A 14,052-nucleotide genomic window follows, 5' to 3' on the forward strand; every position below is an offset into this window, starting at 1 on the left:
AATCAAGAAAAGTGGCAGTGTTATATCGAGTATTTTTTATGTGATTTCGGAACGAAACGAAGTGTTTAATGTGCTAGTGCCGGTTTCAGTAGTTTCCAAGACAATTTTTTTATTTTAGAGGATTTGTTTGTGGTTGACTAAGTGGGATTTTTTGTAATGGCGGATACAAAACTTGAAAATCTGTAGGAACTCGAGAAACCGACTGAACTTATTATTTACATTTAAAAGTACTCAACACTTATTAAACATTAAACAGTACAAGTTTAATGTTGCAACTATAAAAAAAATCTATAAGTAAAGGAAATAAGACAAAAATACAAAACTGTTACTATGAAAGGCAAACCGTCCCATCTCATCAATTTGAGTACTAAATTATTACCTATTAAGTAAGTTTGTTGGTCCTAGAATTTGCAATAACTGGGGATAAAATTGTATGCAGTTTTGTCATACACATGCAGAGCTAGGATTCTGACACTGTATTTTTTTAATTGTTGATCACTGAATGTTTCTCTTTTAAATATATGGTCACAACTGGTTTAGAAAAAGACAACAACAGGGTATATTGAAAGCTTTATTTTGTATTATTTTTGATACACAGGTTATATAGGTATTTATTTCACATTGATTTAAAATAATAGAGGTGGAGAATGCCTTTCGCCACCCCAATCCTCTTATGTGGACAGGAAAAACCACTAACCTGTCCCTCATAATAATAGACCACCACTAGCTCGAGGATCAAGGCGGCGGACGGCCGAAGTTTTAACGACAAAGCTAATAAACACTAACTAGTAATATCATAATCCTGCGTTCCTTTTTTTATACAAATATTTCTCGTAACGATAACTTACAATAAAGCGATGGTAACATACAAAAATAACAGCTATAACAGAAAAGAAACAAATAATTTAGCATAAATATCTCTAAGTAGTTATTGTAAGTTACAGTTACTGTCTCTCTCTAAATAAGTACTGTACCTAGAGGAAGGACGATTGGAATCCGGCGCATATTTATGCATTTCTTTGTAACTAGTAAGCAAAACCTTATGTTTCGAACCGTCCTTCGTAAATTTTATACAAATATAAGAGCAAAAATATTACAAACGGCATATTTAAAATAACATTCAATTCGTCTAAGAGTAAAGTGATTTTAAAGTTCCATGAAAATAGCGAATTTCAAATATAAATGGCAGGAGGTGCTCTATGGACTTTTTGGAACAAAAAGAACCTGTAGGCTAAGCCCGACATTTTTTTCGAAAAATATCTTTATTTTTTTGAGCCGTAAAACGGTGGAACTCATAAAAACAACAAGCATATACTTTGAATCAGCGTCAAGCGCGTTGGAGCAGTCGTGGTTGAGTATAAAAATGTCATGTTTGGAATTGTCACGAAGATTGGGATATGTCGATTGGTTTTGATTCTTATTGCTTGCTTTCCTTTTCCAGTTCCTTGAGGAGCTGTTTCATTTCCTCGGATAGTTGGTGTTGGTCCGCTATTTTTCTGTAACAAAAGTTCGGTCGTTAGAAAAGGGAACCTACACTTAAGAGACGGTAATTCAAGTGTACCTTTCAGAGCCGCCCTCTTCTTTATCTGCCTCCTCGCCTTCAGCTGAAAATAACAGAGGGAGAATAAAAACGAGTACCTCTCAATTATTTATCTATACATGCTTAAACACTAACTAGTGCACCTCAAAAAGTAATCCAATCTGGAATAGAAGGAATCAAACAAAAATAAATGCTCCGCTATAAAAAAATTGAGAAACGAAATAAAGTCTGAATGTGGGGTATTATGCTGTACAATTTAAGTAGTGAGGAAGAATGATGTGATGAACATAGAAAGTACAAAAAAACATTCCAGTACACAACCCATAAGGTCTAAGTTTATATACAAACGAATGATTAAACATGGTATATAAGGCGCGTTCCAAATTCACAATTGAAAAATGCTCGGAAATTGTGTATATTTTTGAGATATACAGGGTGTTCCAATTAAAACTTCCCACATGGAAAATATCGGAATTAAAAAAAAACACGTCGATTTTCTTTTTAATGGGGACACATGATGGCGTAAGTTTACCCTTAAATTTTAAATGGCACCCTATGTTGTGTGATGCCTTATTTAATAGCTTTTTCAATTCTGCTCACGATGACATACGACTTTTTAAATTATAGTTTACATATGACAATAAAATCACCACTTAAGGAGGTATATCGGGGTCCGAGTGAAGTGAGGAGCGCAGGAGGGGTCCTATGCTTTTCTTATGGGACTAAAGCCCGCTGCCAATTTGAAAAAAATAAATTCTATTGAAATTATTTGCGATAAACATTATCTATATAGACGTGTCTCAGGTTTTTTGTTTTTTTTTTAATTCCGATATTTTGCAGATGGTAAGTTTTAATTGGAACACCCTGTATGTTGCCAAATTATTTAAATATCCCAGCATGTGTCTAAGGAACACCCTGTATACAACACAGCCGTGATACATTTATCGGCATTGAGATAATTTTTATACAACCACAAACACAGTGCTGTGAAGCTACTTTGATGTTAAGCGAATAAATATATCACTGATGAAACAAAAAATACAGTGTCTGGTGTTTTTCTTTTATTTTTTGGTTTCATATCACGACAAAAATTACGCTGAAAATTTTATTACAAATTATTAACTATGCAATTACTTTGTGGTAAAAAAAACATCGAGACACTTTGTACTTGACACAACACGAGTTAAAGTTATTAAACACGTACAAGATACAGATACACAAAAGAGAAGGGTAGGTGTAAATGTGTACAGGGGGTGTGTAACATAGAAAAGAATGCCTATCTACCATGTTTGGGTAAATTAAAGCGCCAATCGTGTTCTCTAGGATCCACTTCAGTCTGGTCCTCGACGCTGATCTCGTAACGAAGCGGCCTTCTGCGGGTGGCTATATCAAAGAAAACCATAAAAAAATACTAGCGGTTCAGTTACTGAAATTCTGGGTGCCTCAGGGTTCCCACCAGAGGCTAAGATACGTTACAAGTTTTTCTAAGTGGGAAACCCGGTTATTCAAGAAAAAAACTTAAACACCTCCGTGTAACATTGAAAATCTCACATAAACATTAAGTAAACTGAAGAAGCTACTACTGTATTCAGTTATTTACTCGCGCAGGCTCAGAAAGTATAAAACTAAATTCAGAAATGAATTACACAGCCTTCGTAAATGATTTCAAACCACGTGACCAGTAATTTCGTTTCCCTCTCAATAAGACCACAACTACGTTAAAACAAAACATTATGTTTTACCAACTAATTTTTCACATTTCATTCAGCCAATCTGTTATCATATGATGAAGGCTCTGTAGTTATCAGCAGGAAAATCAAACGGTCTCTACAAACGTTTATATTTTCTGAGCATGCGCAATATTAGACATCTACATTTGTATGAAATACCAAAAGTAAAAGAATTCCGTTTACTGCTTACCTCTGACTGGAGGTGGTTCCCGAACGACAGAGGTAGTGGCTTCTTCTCCTATAAAACATAAATGAAATATTAATCCCTGACCAAACTTCAGTTGTAAATTATAAAGTCTTGAAAAATGTACTTACCAGAAGAGACATGCAAACTGAACACCATGCAAAATAAAAATAAACTTACCAAAAGTAAAACTGTGGTGATTTGTACTAAAGAAATGAAGTAACTAAAAATAAACAGGGACGGAAATTAGTTCTGGGTTAAGAGAAGTGACAAACCTGGTGCGGTTCTTGTTAGTGTTGTTAGTTGAGTTGGGGGGATATCGAATTGCTGGGTCATGGTTGTCTTGCTTCCTTGGTCGTCGGTGATGGTTCTAGTTATCACCCCTAGACCTTCCGTAACGGTTCTGGTCATTACACCTTGTTGGTGCATAAGTTCCGGTTGGTTTAGCTGTTTGAAGTATTCCTCTATTTGTCTCTCGGAGGTGGGTTCCTCTCCCCCTCCAGTTCCGTCGCTTTTTACAATGAATCTTCTTTGAACGACTTTTCTGACGTGCACGTTGCCAGCTTCATCTACTTCTTCCGTTTCCTGCACGTCCTCGCCTTCTTTAAAGTCTTGAATAAACTGTTTCATGCGTTCTTCTGCATCAGGCCCTGTAAAGGTAACCTTTCTCATCTCATGAGGTAGTTCCACTTTTCTATGAATTGTATGAGAGTAATAATCATCGTCGCTGGGCTCGATTACTTCTGTCACATAAGGTTTCGAGGAAGCGTCTACATACTCCGTTGTTCTTCGACCTGTAAGATCTTCGTCGAACCATACCCGCTTCACAGCTGCTGCCACGTCTACAGTTGTACCCATTCGTGCTTGATCAATGGAATTAGTAGAGGAAACCATAGTGTTAGACCCTCCACTAGTGAAACTACCTGAGAAGACAGAATCGGTATCGTATTGGTATGTTGCGTGAGTTGCTGTAGAACTAGTAGCGTCTAGGCTTTCGGTACTTTCTAGCATTGGGTCTTCCTTCGCTTCTTGGTCTGCTATATCATTCTCTTTCGCCGAGGAACTGAAGTCTTTGCCTGTACTAGAACTACTTTGGTCATATCCTCCTATTCTAGAACCATCTTCATCGATGGAATCGCTTAGTGGTAGGTTATTGCCGGAACTGGTAACAGCACCTAATTCCAAGGAGTCGCTGAGTACCATAGAACTTTTTTCTTCCCCTCTGGCGTCAATGCTGTCTGTGGTTATATTTTCTCTAGTTGACTTTTGTGCTTGGAATTCTATAGAATCTGTGCTGGCGGTCATAACGTCACCACCGGTTTTTTGGTCTAAACTGTCGGTGCTGTCATGATAGCTTGGTTTTTCCGCTTGCAGATCCAAGGAATCAGTAGAAGTTATCATGACATCATCACCTTCTTTCCACTGCACTTTAATCGTGGATTTTACTATAGGAGCATCTAAGTCTAAGTCGGGGACTTTAGAGACTTCTTCGAGCGAGTCACCCCTGCCCAGTGATTCCGTTTTTTCCATCTCTTTCAAATCAACGAACCTCTCGACATTAGATTGGGCTTGCCTAATGATTTCGTCTATTTCAAACATTCTTTTTTCATAATCCTCATCGTCATCCGTATCAGTGACTAGCTTTTTCTCCGTTCCAGACATTGTTCCGCAGCTTTCAGATTCAGAGGCGATACTTTCCTGTCCTTCATCGATTTGTACAAGCATCTCTTCCTCTTCCTTTACTTTAACTTCGATTTTGTGAGCAGCAATACACGCTTTTTCTAGACCTTCGAATTCTTTCAGAGAACTAGCAGAGATGTCATCTCCTTGTCCGCTTTTGCTTGGGTGATACCTGGCTTTGAAACTTCCGTTGCTGGAGGAATCTTGTGAACCCTGATGGAATTTTCTCATTTCTAGTGACATGGCTTTTTCCAAGTTTTCAAATTCTTGTAAACTTGACATTGATACATCGTCGTGCTCTGCAGATCTGGTGAAGTATTTTCTTCCAGCCAACACGTCATATTCCGGTGTACTAGAGTAGGAATCCTTTAAGCTGCCTCCAGATTCTCGTTGCGATCCGTAACTGGAAGCCGCAAAATCATTTACATCTTCCTCTTTAATGTCTTCCAAAGGACCCCTCTCAAATTCCATTTCGTATCCATACCCAGCAGCCATCATAGCTGCTTGATCACCTTGGAACTGTTGCTCTATCCACTTTCTGTTTGCTTCTAACTCTCGATCGTATTCGTATCCGTAATCCTTAGTACTACTAGTTGTAACTCCAGTAGATTTCTGTTCTACTTGGGGTGGGCTGTCTTCAAAATCAAATCCTAACTCTTCACTAGAGGAAGTGCCATCTGGGTAATATTTTATGTCGGTCATTCGAGTAAGTGGAGTGGGCGCGGAATGGACTAAATATTGTTCAACTTCTTCGTCATGTTTCTTTGTTTTCTTGGCCCCCCGACTGATTCTTACACTCTTGCCTTCAGAGTCGAATTCTTGAGCTTCCTTACCGACTTCTTCGATTACCACAAAATCGTCTATGAGATCAGGCTTTTCCAGCATCTCAAAAGAATCGCTACTGGGTGAATCTGTACTTCTTTCTGAACCTTCCTTCACTGTGGTCTCGATGACTGTACCAACTTCACTTTTAGATTCCGATATCACTTTTTCCTCTGAAACAGCCTCCGGTTCCTCTGCAATTGTGGTCACAGTCTCGTCTAATACATATTCGCGGCCTTGGTCGGTCTCCTCAGAACTTTTGCTCGAGACGGATGCTGGGGTTTGAGGAGTGTCGACCCCGACTTGAACCTCTTCTTCTTCTTGCTTTTCTTTCTCTTCAAGCTCTAATTCGGGATACCTAAAGTCTCTGTCTACCAATGGCATCATGTGTTGTGTTATTTTGATATCTGGAACAAATCCTGGACTGATATCTTTGAGTTGTTGAGAACGCCTCTCTTCGTACTCCTTCTGAGCTCGTTCTCTTGTTTCGAGCTCGTGTTTCTCTGCATCCTCATCTTCTAAAATAGGACATATCTGTTTGATTTTATGAGCTGGAGATACGTGAGCCACCATGCTGAAAGCCGCTTCGGCTTCAGCTTCTTCGAAGCTCGACTTTTCGCTGGAGGTAGAACTAGATTTGCCGTGGGAGTCGCGCTTTTCTAAAGGTTCTTTTGGCAGATACGCGCTGATGATTGAATGACGGATTTCTTGTTGTATCTCTTGCGACCTCTTTACTGCAGAAGAATATTCCTGCTCAAGTTCTCCAACACTGGCTTGGGCCTCAGAACTAAATTCTGGTGTATCGTCTTTAGTTTCGTCACAAGGTTCAGGGGATACCGGGCGTTCGATAGGTTCAGTTATGTCTGTGACATCAGAAGACTTCATTAAATCGGCCAATTCCGAGTCCGGTTTGTCGTCTGAGAAAGCTGTGGAACGTTCTCGCTCAGAATCTGATTTACTGAACTGCGACTGAGGTCTGGATAGATCGATATTGTCTGGCTCGTTGTCCGATTCTGTGTCCAAGTATCGGCCTTCCCTTAGGTCTCTATGGAATCCTTGGTCAGCCTCTGTCTCATAACTTTCCTCTTTCTCGCTTTCGTCGATGTCTTTCTTTTCGTCACTACTGGTTTCTTTGAAGCTTAGTTTTGCAGTGTATTTATCGCTTTCTGCCAGATCAGACTGGATTCTGCGTTCCACTTCGGTTCTTGCTTGACTCGTAATACCCATAATCGGGCCCATAAAGCTGGTGCTTTCTGTTCTCCTGTGTCCCTTCTTCTTTGGTTCTTCGGGTTTTATTGCAAATGGAGCAACGAATTCTTCTACGGGAGACTGAGTCTCAGAAGTAACTTGGGTGCTCACGCTTTGTATGCCGTTTTCGTCCACGGTGGACGTAGTTATCGTAACTGATTCTATAGGGAAGTCCGTATGTATTTGGGGAGTAGATGTAGCCATGTCCGATGTGACGTGCGGCGTATATATTAAACTTTCACGACTACCACGTGGCATATTTTCCACATCGTCGAGACTGAGATGTTCCGATGTGCCAGAAACCGTCATGCTCCCTTCCAACCTTTCGGAATCGGCTCGCGATAGTTCTATGACTGTTCTTTGTGCTCCTGTGCTAGAGGTGCTAGATACGCTTACGCTAAGAACACTGCCTTCGTCTAGACTAGTGCCCAACCGCTCTTCTGAGTCTCCCTGGGGTGATTCGGGCACTAGGACTTTAGGTTCCGGTTGGAAAGTCATCTCCTGAGATCTTTTCATTCTAGATTGCATATCAGTGACTTTTACGTCTGCCGACTCTTCTTCAGACACATCGATAGATCCTCCTACAGTATAGGAGAGTAGTTCCGAGTCGCTCACTTCGGTGCTTTGTCTTATCGGTACTCCCTGAGTGCTCCAGCCTGAAGAGGGTTCCACCTCGCCGAGAATGTGCTGATCTACCGAGTCTATCATGTCTTCTAAATCGCTGGTCGATGGAACTAGGGTTTCGGAGTGTTCAGATACTTCAACGCTGGCTAAATGTCCTGAGCTTTCGCTATCTAAGCTCTTCATACTTTCTTTAGAACTCAAGCTGCTAACAGCAGTCTGATATTCGGTCGAAGTAACATGAGATCTCGACGAATGGTCTTGTGATGTCAAAGCGCTCTCATACTCCGAAGATCCCGCAGCTATTAGTCCCTCTACATCAGAGGAACAGGGCCTACTTTTTCCACTATCCATTTCAAAGCTGTGGTAATGGCTTTCTCCCGAGCTAGAGTAGGCTTCAAAGTCAATTCCCGACTTTCTATCAAGTTTCAAATTGGAACTGCTGCTGCTAGTATCAGCATCAGATTTAGTTTTCCTAAAAATTACTTTGTCTTTTTGCAAATCAGTTTCTTCCCGCTTTCCGGATGATGCCGTCGAAAATTGGTCCTCTGGAGATTTCGGGTCTGTGCTAGACTTTGACTCGCTGCTAGAAGTTCTCTTGACCACTTCATGAGTTGTTATGATCACTTCCCCTTTTTCCGGTCTGATTTCATCGACTTCATCTATTTGTAACTTGCCGCTAGCTACAAGTTCATTCAAATCTTGCACGCTTTGAATCAATGTACTGGACACTGAAGTAGTTTCTTCGTGGATGTGGTCTATCTTTGTCACTGCATTACTGACAACTGTATGCTTTTTGTCTATGGCAAGTTTTGTTTCCACCTCTGACCCGTCATCTTCTTTTTTGTATTGAGTCATTTCTTCCCTGCTGACATACTCTAGTTTTTTACTTAGTTCATCGTATGATTTCTCGGTTTTAACTTCTGATTCTTTCTGTATGTCGTCACTAACCTCACTAGATTTCACAGTCTCTTGATATTTAGCTGATATTACAGAAGTATCTTCGTCAGACGCTTTGGTTGATAGCTTTTCTTGTAACAAATCTTTTCCTCTCACCTCTGTTTTATCCGTTACTGTTTTAGATGCTTGAATGATGTCTGCTTCTACCGTACCTAGTTTACTTTCTGTTACTTCTCTATCCTCCGATTTTGTTTGGGATATTTCTTTAACATCTGTATCTACGTGAGTTGCTAATCTTTCTGATTCCTCCGTTAGAGACTCAGATATCGTTTCATCATCCTCGAAAACGACTTCTTTTACTTCACTTACAGATTTCTCACCTTTGACAGCGTCACTTGATTTTATCTCCAAATCTTTCTTCATGCTTGTGAGTTTGGGACCTTCATAACTTACAAAATCTTGCGAAGTAACTGATTCCTCACGATGTTCTTCATCTATCCGATCGACAAATCCAGATTTATCTTGGAATCTTTTGGCTTGCTCATGATCGTAATGATCATAGTCCAAATGTACGTCGTCTATCTTCTCAGCTTCAAGTTGATCCATTTGTTGCTCTAATATATGAGAGTAGTCCATTTCAGTTCCGCTAAACTTTAGATCCTCATCTGTTATTTCCATACTAGATGCTTGGGTGTCTCCTCTGGTCAGTTTAGCTAAGCCTCGCTGTCGGCGGGCTAGCACTGATTCGACGAGTTCCACTTCTCTATCATCCAGACCTTTAGTTTCTGCTAGATGTTTGAGGAATTCTGATACTTGGACATTTTCCAACTGCTGCACGGGTCTATCTATAGTTTCAGTCAGTGATTCACGTGCTTGAATTTCTGCCTCAATCTCTTCTATCAAGGCGCTGGCAATCCTCTTGGCTTCTTCCGGATGTACCCGTTGCTGATGGAGACTGTCCAGTATAATTTTTTCAATGTCGCTATGGCTTTCTGATTTAATCTTATCTGATTCACAGGAGTCTGAGTGGTCTTGATGTATTTCTGATCCCAGGTCGGATTCATCGCGGATACTACTGCTGAGGTCATCGTCTTTCTCGGCTTTGTCGCTCCTGAACTCCTCAGGAGTTGGTTCGTGCGGTTCAGGTTTTGTTTCCTCCGCCAGTTGTAGCTTTAACTTTGCTTCTAGTTGTCCCGACATCTCATCCTCTTGATCCATAACTTCCTTAAAGTCATCTTTCGGTAAGACGTCTAGTTCAGATTTTCGTTCTTCTCTTGCTATTTCCTCGAGGTCTTTGTCTCCGTCCATCGCTATCTTTTCAGCAATTTTCATTTCTTCTATTATGAATTTCTGTAAAATATCTGCTGACAAGTCATCGACTCTTTCAACTGCCTCAGATTTTGCTGTTTTGGATTCAACTTCGGAAATTTCGCCCTTCCTAGTACTTGCATACGTTTCAGATGAAATTTGTTCTTCTTTAATGAACTCTTTTAACACATCTTTCTCGTATGATACATGAGTGGGTTCTTTTTCGGTTTTTTGTTTACTATCGAGCTTTCCGGTGTCTATAAAATTTTCTTTAGGTGCATCTTCGCGTTCAGATATGTCGATTTTACTTTTGGTTGTTGTTTCAATTGTTTTCTTACTTACTTCCGGAGTAACGTCTTTGTAAACCGATACTGCTTTTTCGCTTTCAGTATAAATCTCTTTCTTCTCTATAGTTGTTTCTTTAAATTCTTTTATAACTTTGTCTTTGGCTATTGTTGTTTCGCTTATATAAGCCTCTTTCTTTTTTGGTATTTTAGAAAATATGTCCTCAAAATCATCCTTCTTAGATTTATCTATTTGTTGTTCAGTTGTTTTCTCAGAAACTTTGGCCTGGATATCATCTGATTTTTCTAAAGGTTTTTCGTCTACGTCTGGTACGGATTTAACTACTTGTTTTTCCTCGTCTTTTATTGCTATGGATGTACTTTTGTCTTCTTCAGATTTCTTGATCAATTCTTCTACTATTCTCTCAGCAGCTATAAATTCTTGGGTTGCTTTAACAGCAGGTTTATGTTCTAAGTCTTCAACTTTCTCATCAAATGCAGATTCTTGGCGTGATTCAGAAACCTCCCACACCGTGTCTTGAATGCTTTCTTCAGGTACCTTTATCGGTGATTCCGTTTCAGATTTTTCCATAACGGGCGATATAGGTTCTTTTGTTTCTTTTTCAGCGTATTCGTCGCTTTCTTCACTTATCCTTCTTTGTTTTCCTGATAGAGTTACGGTTATTTCTGGGATTGCCTCGTCACCAAACTGCGAGAGTTTAGGAGAAATCTCCCCATCTAGGGAATCGATTGATTTACCTTCGAAGTCTTGGTCTAACTCTGTCAACTTTTCCGTGTCTTCTATTTCGCTCTTGTCCACAAGGACTTCCATAGAATCCGGTTTAGTTGAATGACTGTCGTCTCTGAAATTTTGTTCATCCACTAAATCACCACTTTTATCCGACGAAACGCTTGGTTGAGACTCGAAGGTTTTGGGTTGAGTATCGACCTCAGTTTCTTTGTGCGCTTCTGTATGAGGTAGGGATGAAACTGAAATCTGATCCTCGAGTTTGTGCGCTGTCAAATCGAGTTTGTGCATTTCCTCGTCGAGTTCAGTCAGTTTTGTGACTTCCATAAAGTCGACTATTTCCTCTACGACCTCCTCTGCCTTCTTTTGTTCTTTGGATTCTTCTATTACCTGCTTATCTAATACAAATCCTCGCAACTCTGCCGGTGACTGACCGATTCTTTGCCCTGCGATCACGTTCCCCAATTGCTTTTCATAGCCCTTCGCTAAATCTTTGACGGAAGTTTTTTCATGTAATACATCTTCCTTTTCGTGTTTTTCTTCAAATGATTCCTCTGATGATATGCTCTTTGCTATTTTCTCGATGCTCTTCTGTTCTTCAAATGATTGTGCCATGCTTTTCACTGTGGTTACTTTCTTTTCCTTTTTAGCGGTAATTTCTTTAATATCTTTCGTTTTTGTTGGTTCAAACATTTGTGCCAATTTACTGACGCTTCTTGGTTCCTCTTCTATAATGTCCTCTTCGATATCTTCGGCAATACTCTTAGCGTCCGCGTCTGTGTGTTCTTCTTCAGTGGAACTCAACAGGGTTTTCTTCTCGGGGGATGGTTCTTCCTCTAGTTCGCTAGTGAGCTGTTCTTCGATCATCTCCTTCCTGATTTGTTCCTCGTAGTATTCCTTGCGCAGTTTTATATTTCTGGCTGACACCTCGTACATGTCTTCGGTTGGCAAGGAAGCTGACCGTTCATATATCGATTTGCGAGCAGTAGATGCAGAGGGAACGAAAACACTCATCAGCCTGTCTCTAATTTGTGGTACTCTGTCCTCTATTTCCGAGTCGGATATGTAGTGTTCTACGTCTTCACTGTCCGAAATGTAACCTGAGTTTTCTATTAACTGGCTACTTCCCTTCTGAGCCACATCTGATTCTACACTGTCTGTCTTCTGCAAGTCAAACTTTACTTCTTGTTTTTCATCTTTCTTAAGACTCGGTTTTCGGTCAGCAGGTGGTTGGAATGATGCCTGGTACTCGCTCATTATCCTTTCCTTTTCAGGCGATGCTATGCTGTCTGAAATCTTGGTAACGTCCGTTTGGGTTTGTCCGCTAGTTTCGCTTGTAGATGATTCGAATGATACGGTTCTTTCTTTAACGGATATTACTTCTATTTGTTCTTCGGATTTTATGACACTTTGTGAAGTCTGTAGTACTTGTCGCGGTTTCGTATCTTCTCTCATTTCGCTTTCCGCTTCTATGAGACTCTGAGTGGTTTGGAGGATAGTTCGAGGTTTTGGTACAGGGATGGCACTGATTTCGTGAACGGAGGTTCGTTTTTTGATCGTTTCCTTTTCGGACGTGGTGACTTCCTGCAGACTCATTCTCTTGGAGATGCTGTCTTTGGTGACGCTTTCCCAGAATTTCTTCTTATCTGAGTAGCTTTCTAGTATTTCGTATTCCTCATCCAGTAAGTCATCTCGTACCGGAGACATGGGTTTTTCCGTTTTGGTTTCGGGTGTTTTAGCGGATCGGGGTTTAGGTTGCGGTAATTGTTTAGTCTCGGCCGGTGTTAGTGGGGAAGCTGCCTCGGTTAGTAGTTCGCAGCTGATTTCTAAAAAGATGTGGTTAAATGTTAGCGGGACTAGCAGTACTGTAACAGTTAGGTAGTAAATTCCTTATTGGTAGAAAAAGCGGTTTTTTGACATACAGGCATTTGGTGGGTGGTTTGCTATCTCCAAATGTCTTAACACTTACCGTCGTAAATGAGAGGACACATCGAATGATATCTACAAAATCAAAAATGAAACAAAACCAAAAGGAACATATAAATAATAAAAGCCAAAGTTTGCTTGTGCTAGAGTGATATCTGGATGTAGAATTGTGTGTAAAAGAAACCATGCAAATAAAAGTATCAAACATATCGGGCCCCGTCACTTCGGGTCTACTAGTCATATCTAGTGCGTAGTTACCTAGCTTGGGATCCGGCGATTTTTCTATTTTTTGTTTCACAGACGAAGGAATTTCGTCAGACACAAATATATCGGGTACTACGTGCTCAGATTTACCCTGAGACTTCTCAGAGAATGCACCTGAGTTCTCTAACAAGTCATCCTCGTCAAAGATAGACATGCTTACATCCATAGTGTCAGGGATGCTTGTGGTGATACTGTGGTGGTCGATATTGTCCGTAGAGCTGAACGGGCTAGACTTCTGTAGCCAGTTCACCACAGCGTTCGTAATAGACCCCTTCAGAAGGGATTCTTCACTTCCCAATGACCTAGACATTTTCTGATCGCCACTTAGTAAAGATTCGTTGCTTAAAAATGTGTCCGGATTCATCTGCATCACTGTGTTGATCAGTGAGCACTTTAACGGGGATGATTTAAGGTCAGGTAAACTACCACGGTCGTCCTCTATAATGCGTTTGTCTTTGTAGAATCCCATCTCCGATTTAGCCCGCTTGCTTTTTTTCTTTTTAGGTTTGGGAGAGGGACAGGGGCTCTTCATTACCGGTATAACCTCTACTTCTATACCGGCTTTGTTTACTAAATTATCTTTATTTAAACTGACAGGGCCCATGTAAACAATCTCACCTGGGGGAAATAATGCCAATGAATTTATATTGCTCTGAGTTACATAGGTCCCGATATGTTTGTAAGGGAAGGGTTAGATGGGGTACGTAAAAGTTAGTTTAGATACATGCGACATTTTGTTTTTGACCTTACTACATATCGTGATAGATTGGGTCTACTTAAGTGTGTATAATGAGTTT

General features: G+C 40.3%; 1 protein-coding gene across 1 annotated transcript in view; it reads right to left on the minus strand.

The window, feature by feature from the left end:
* Positions 1-558: 558 nt before the first annotated feature.
* Positions 559-14,052, minus strand: part of LOC108911613 (titin-like) — a 53,404-nt gene continuing 39,910 nt past the window's right edge. The window contains exons 6-10 of the mRNA XM_023454047.1: positions 13,250-13,873; positions 3,461-3,508; positions 2,825-2,923; positions 1,562-1,604; positions 559-1,496 (exon numbers count right to left, since the gene is read on the minus strand). Of these exons, the coding sequence (XP_023309815.1) occupies positions 1,418-1,496; positions 1,562-1,604; positions 2,825-2,923; positions 3,461-3,508; positions 13,250-13,873 (893 nt within the window). The 3' untranslated portion in view covers positions 559-1,417. The remainder of the gene's footprint in view (positions 1,497-1,561; positions 1,605-2,824; positions 2,924-3,460; positions 3,509-13,249; positions 13,874-14,052) is intronic.

Source organism: Anoplophora glabripennis, unplaced genomic scaffold, assembly GCF_000390285.2.
Source record: "Anoplophora glabripennis isolate ALB-LARVAE unplaced genomic scaffold, Agla_2.0 scaffold136, whole genome shotgun sequence".
Lineage (NCBI taxonomy): Eukaryota > Metazoa > Arthropoda > Insecta > Coleoptera > Cerambycidae > Anoplophora > Anoplophora glabripennis.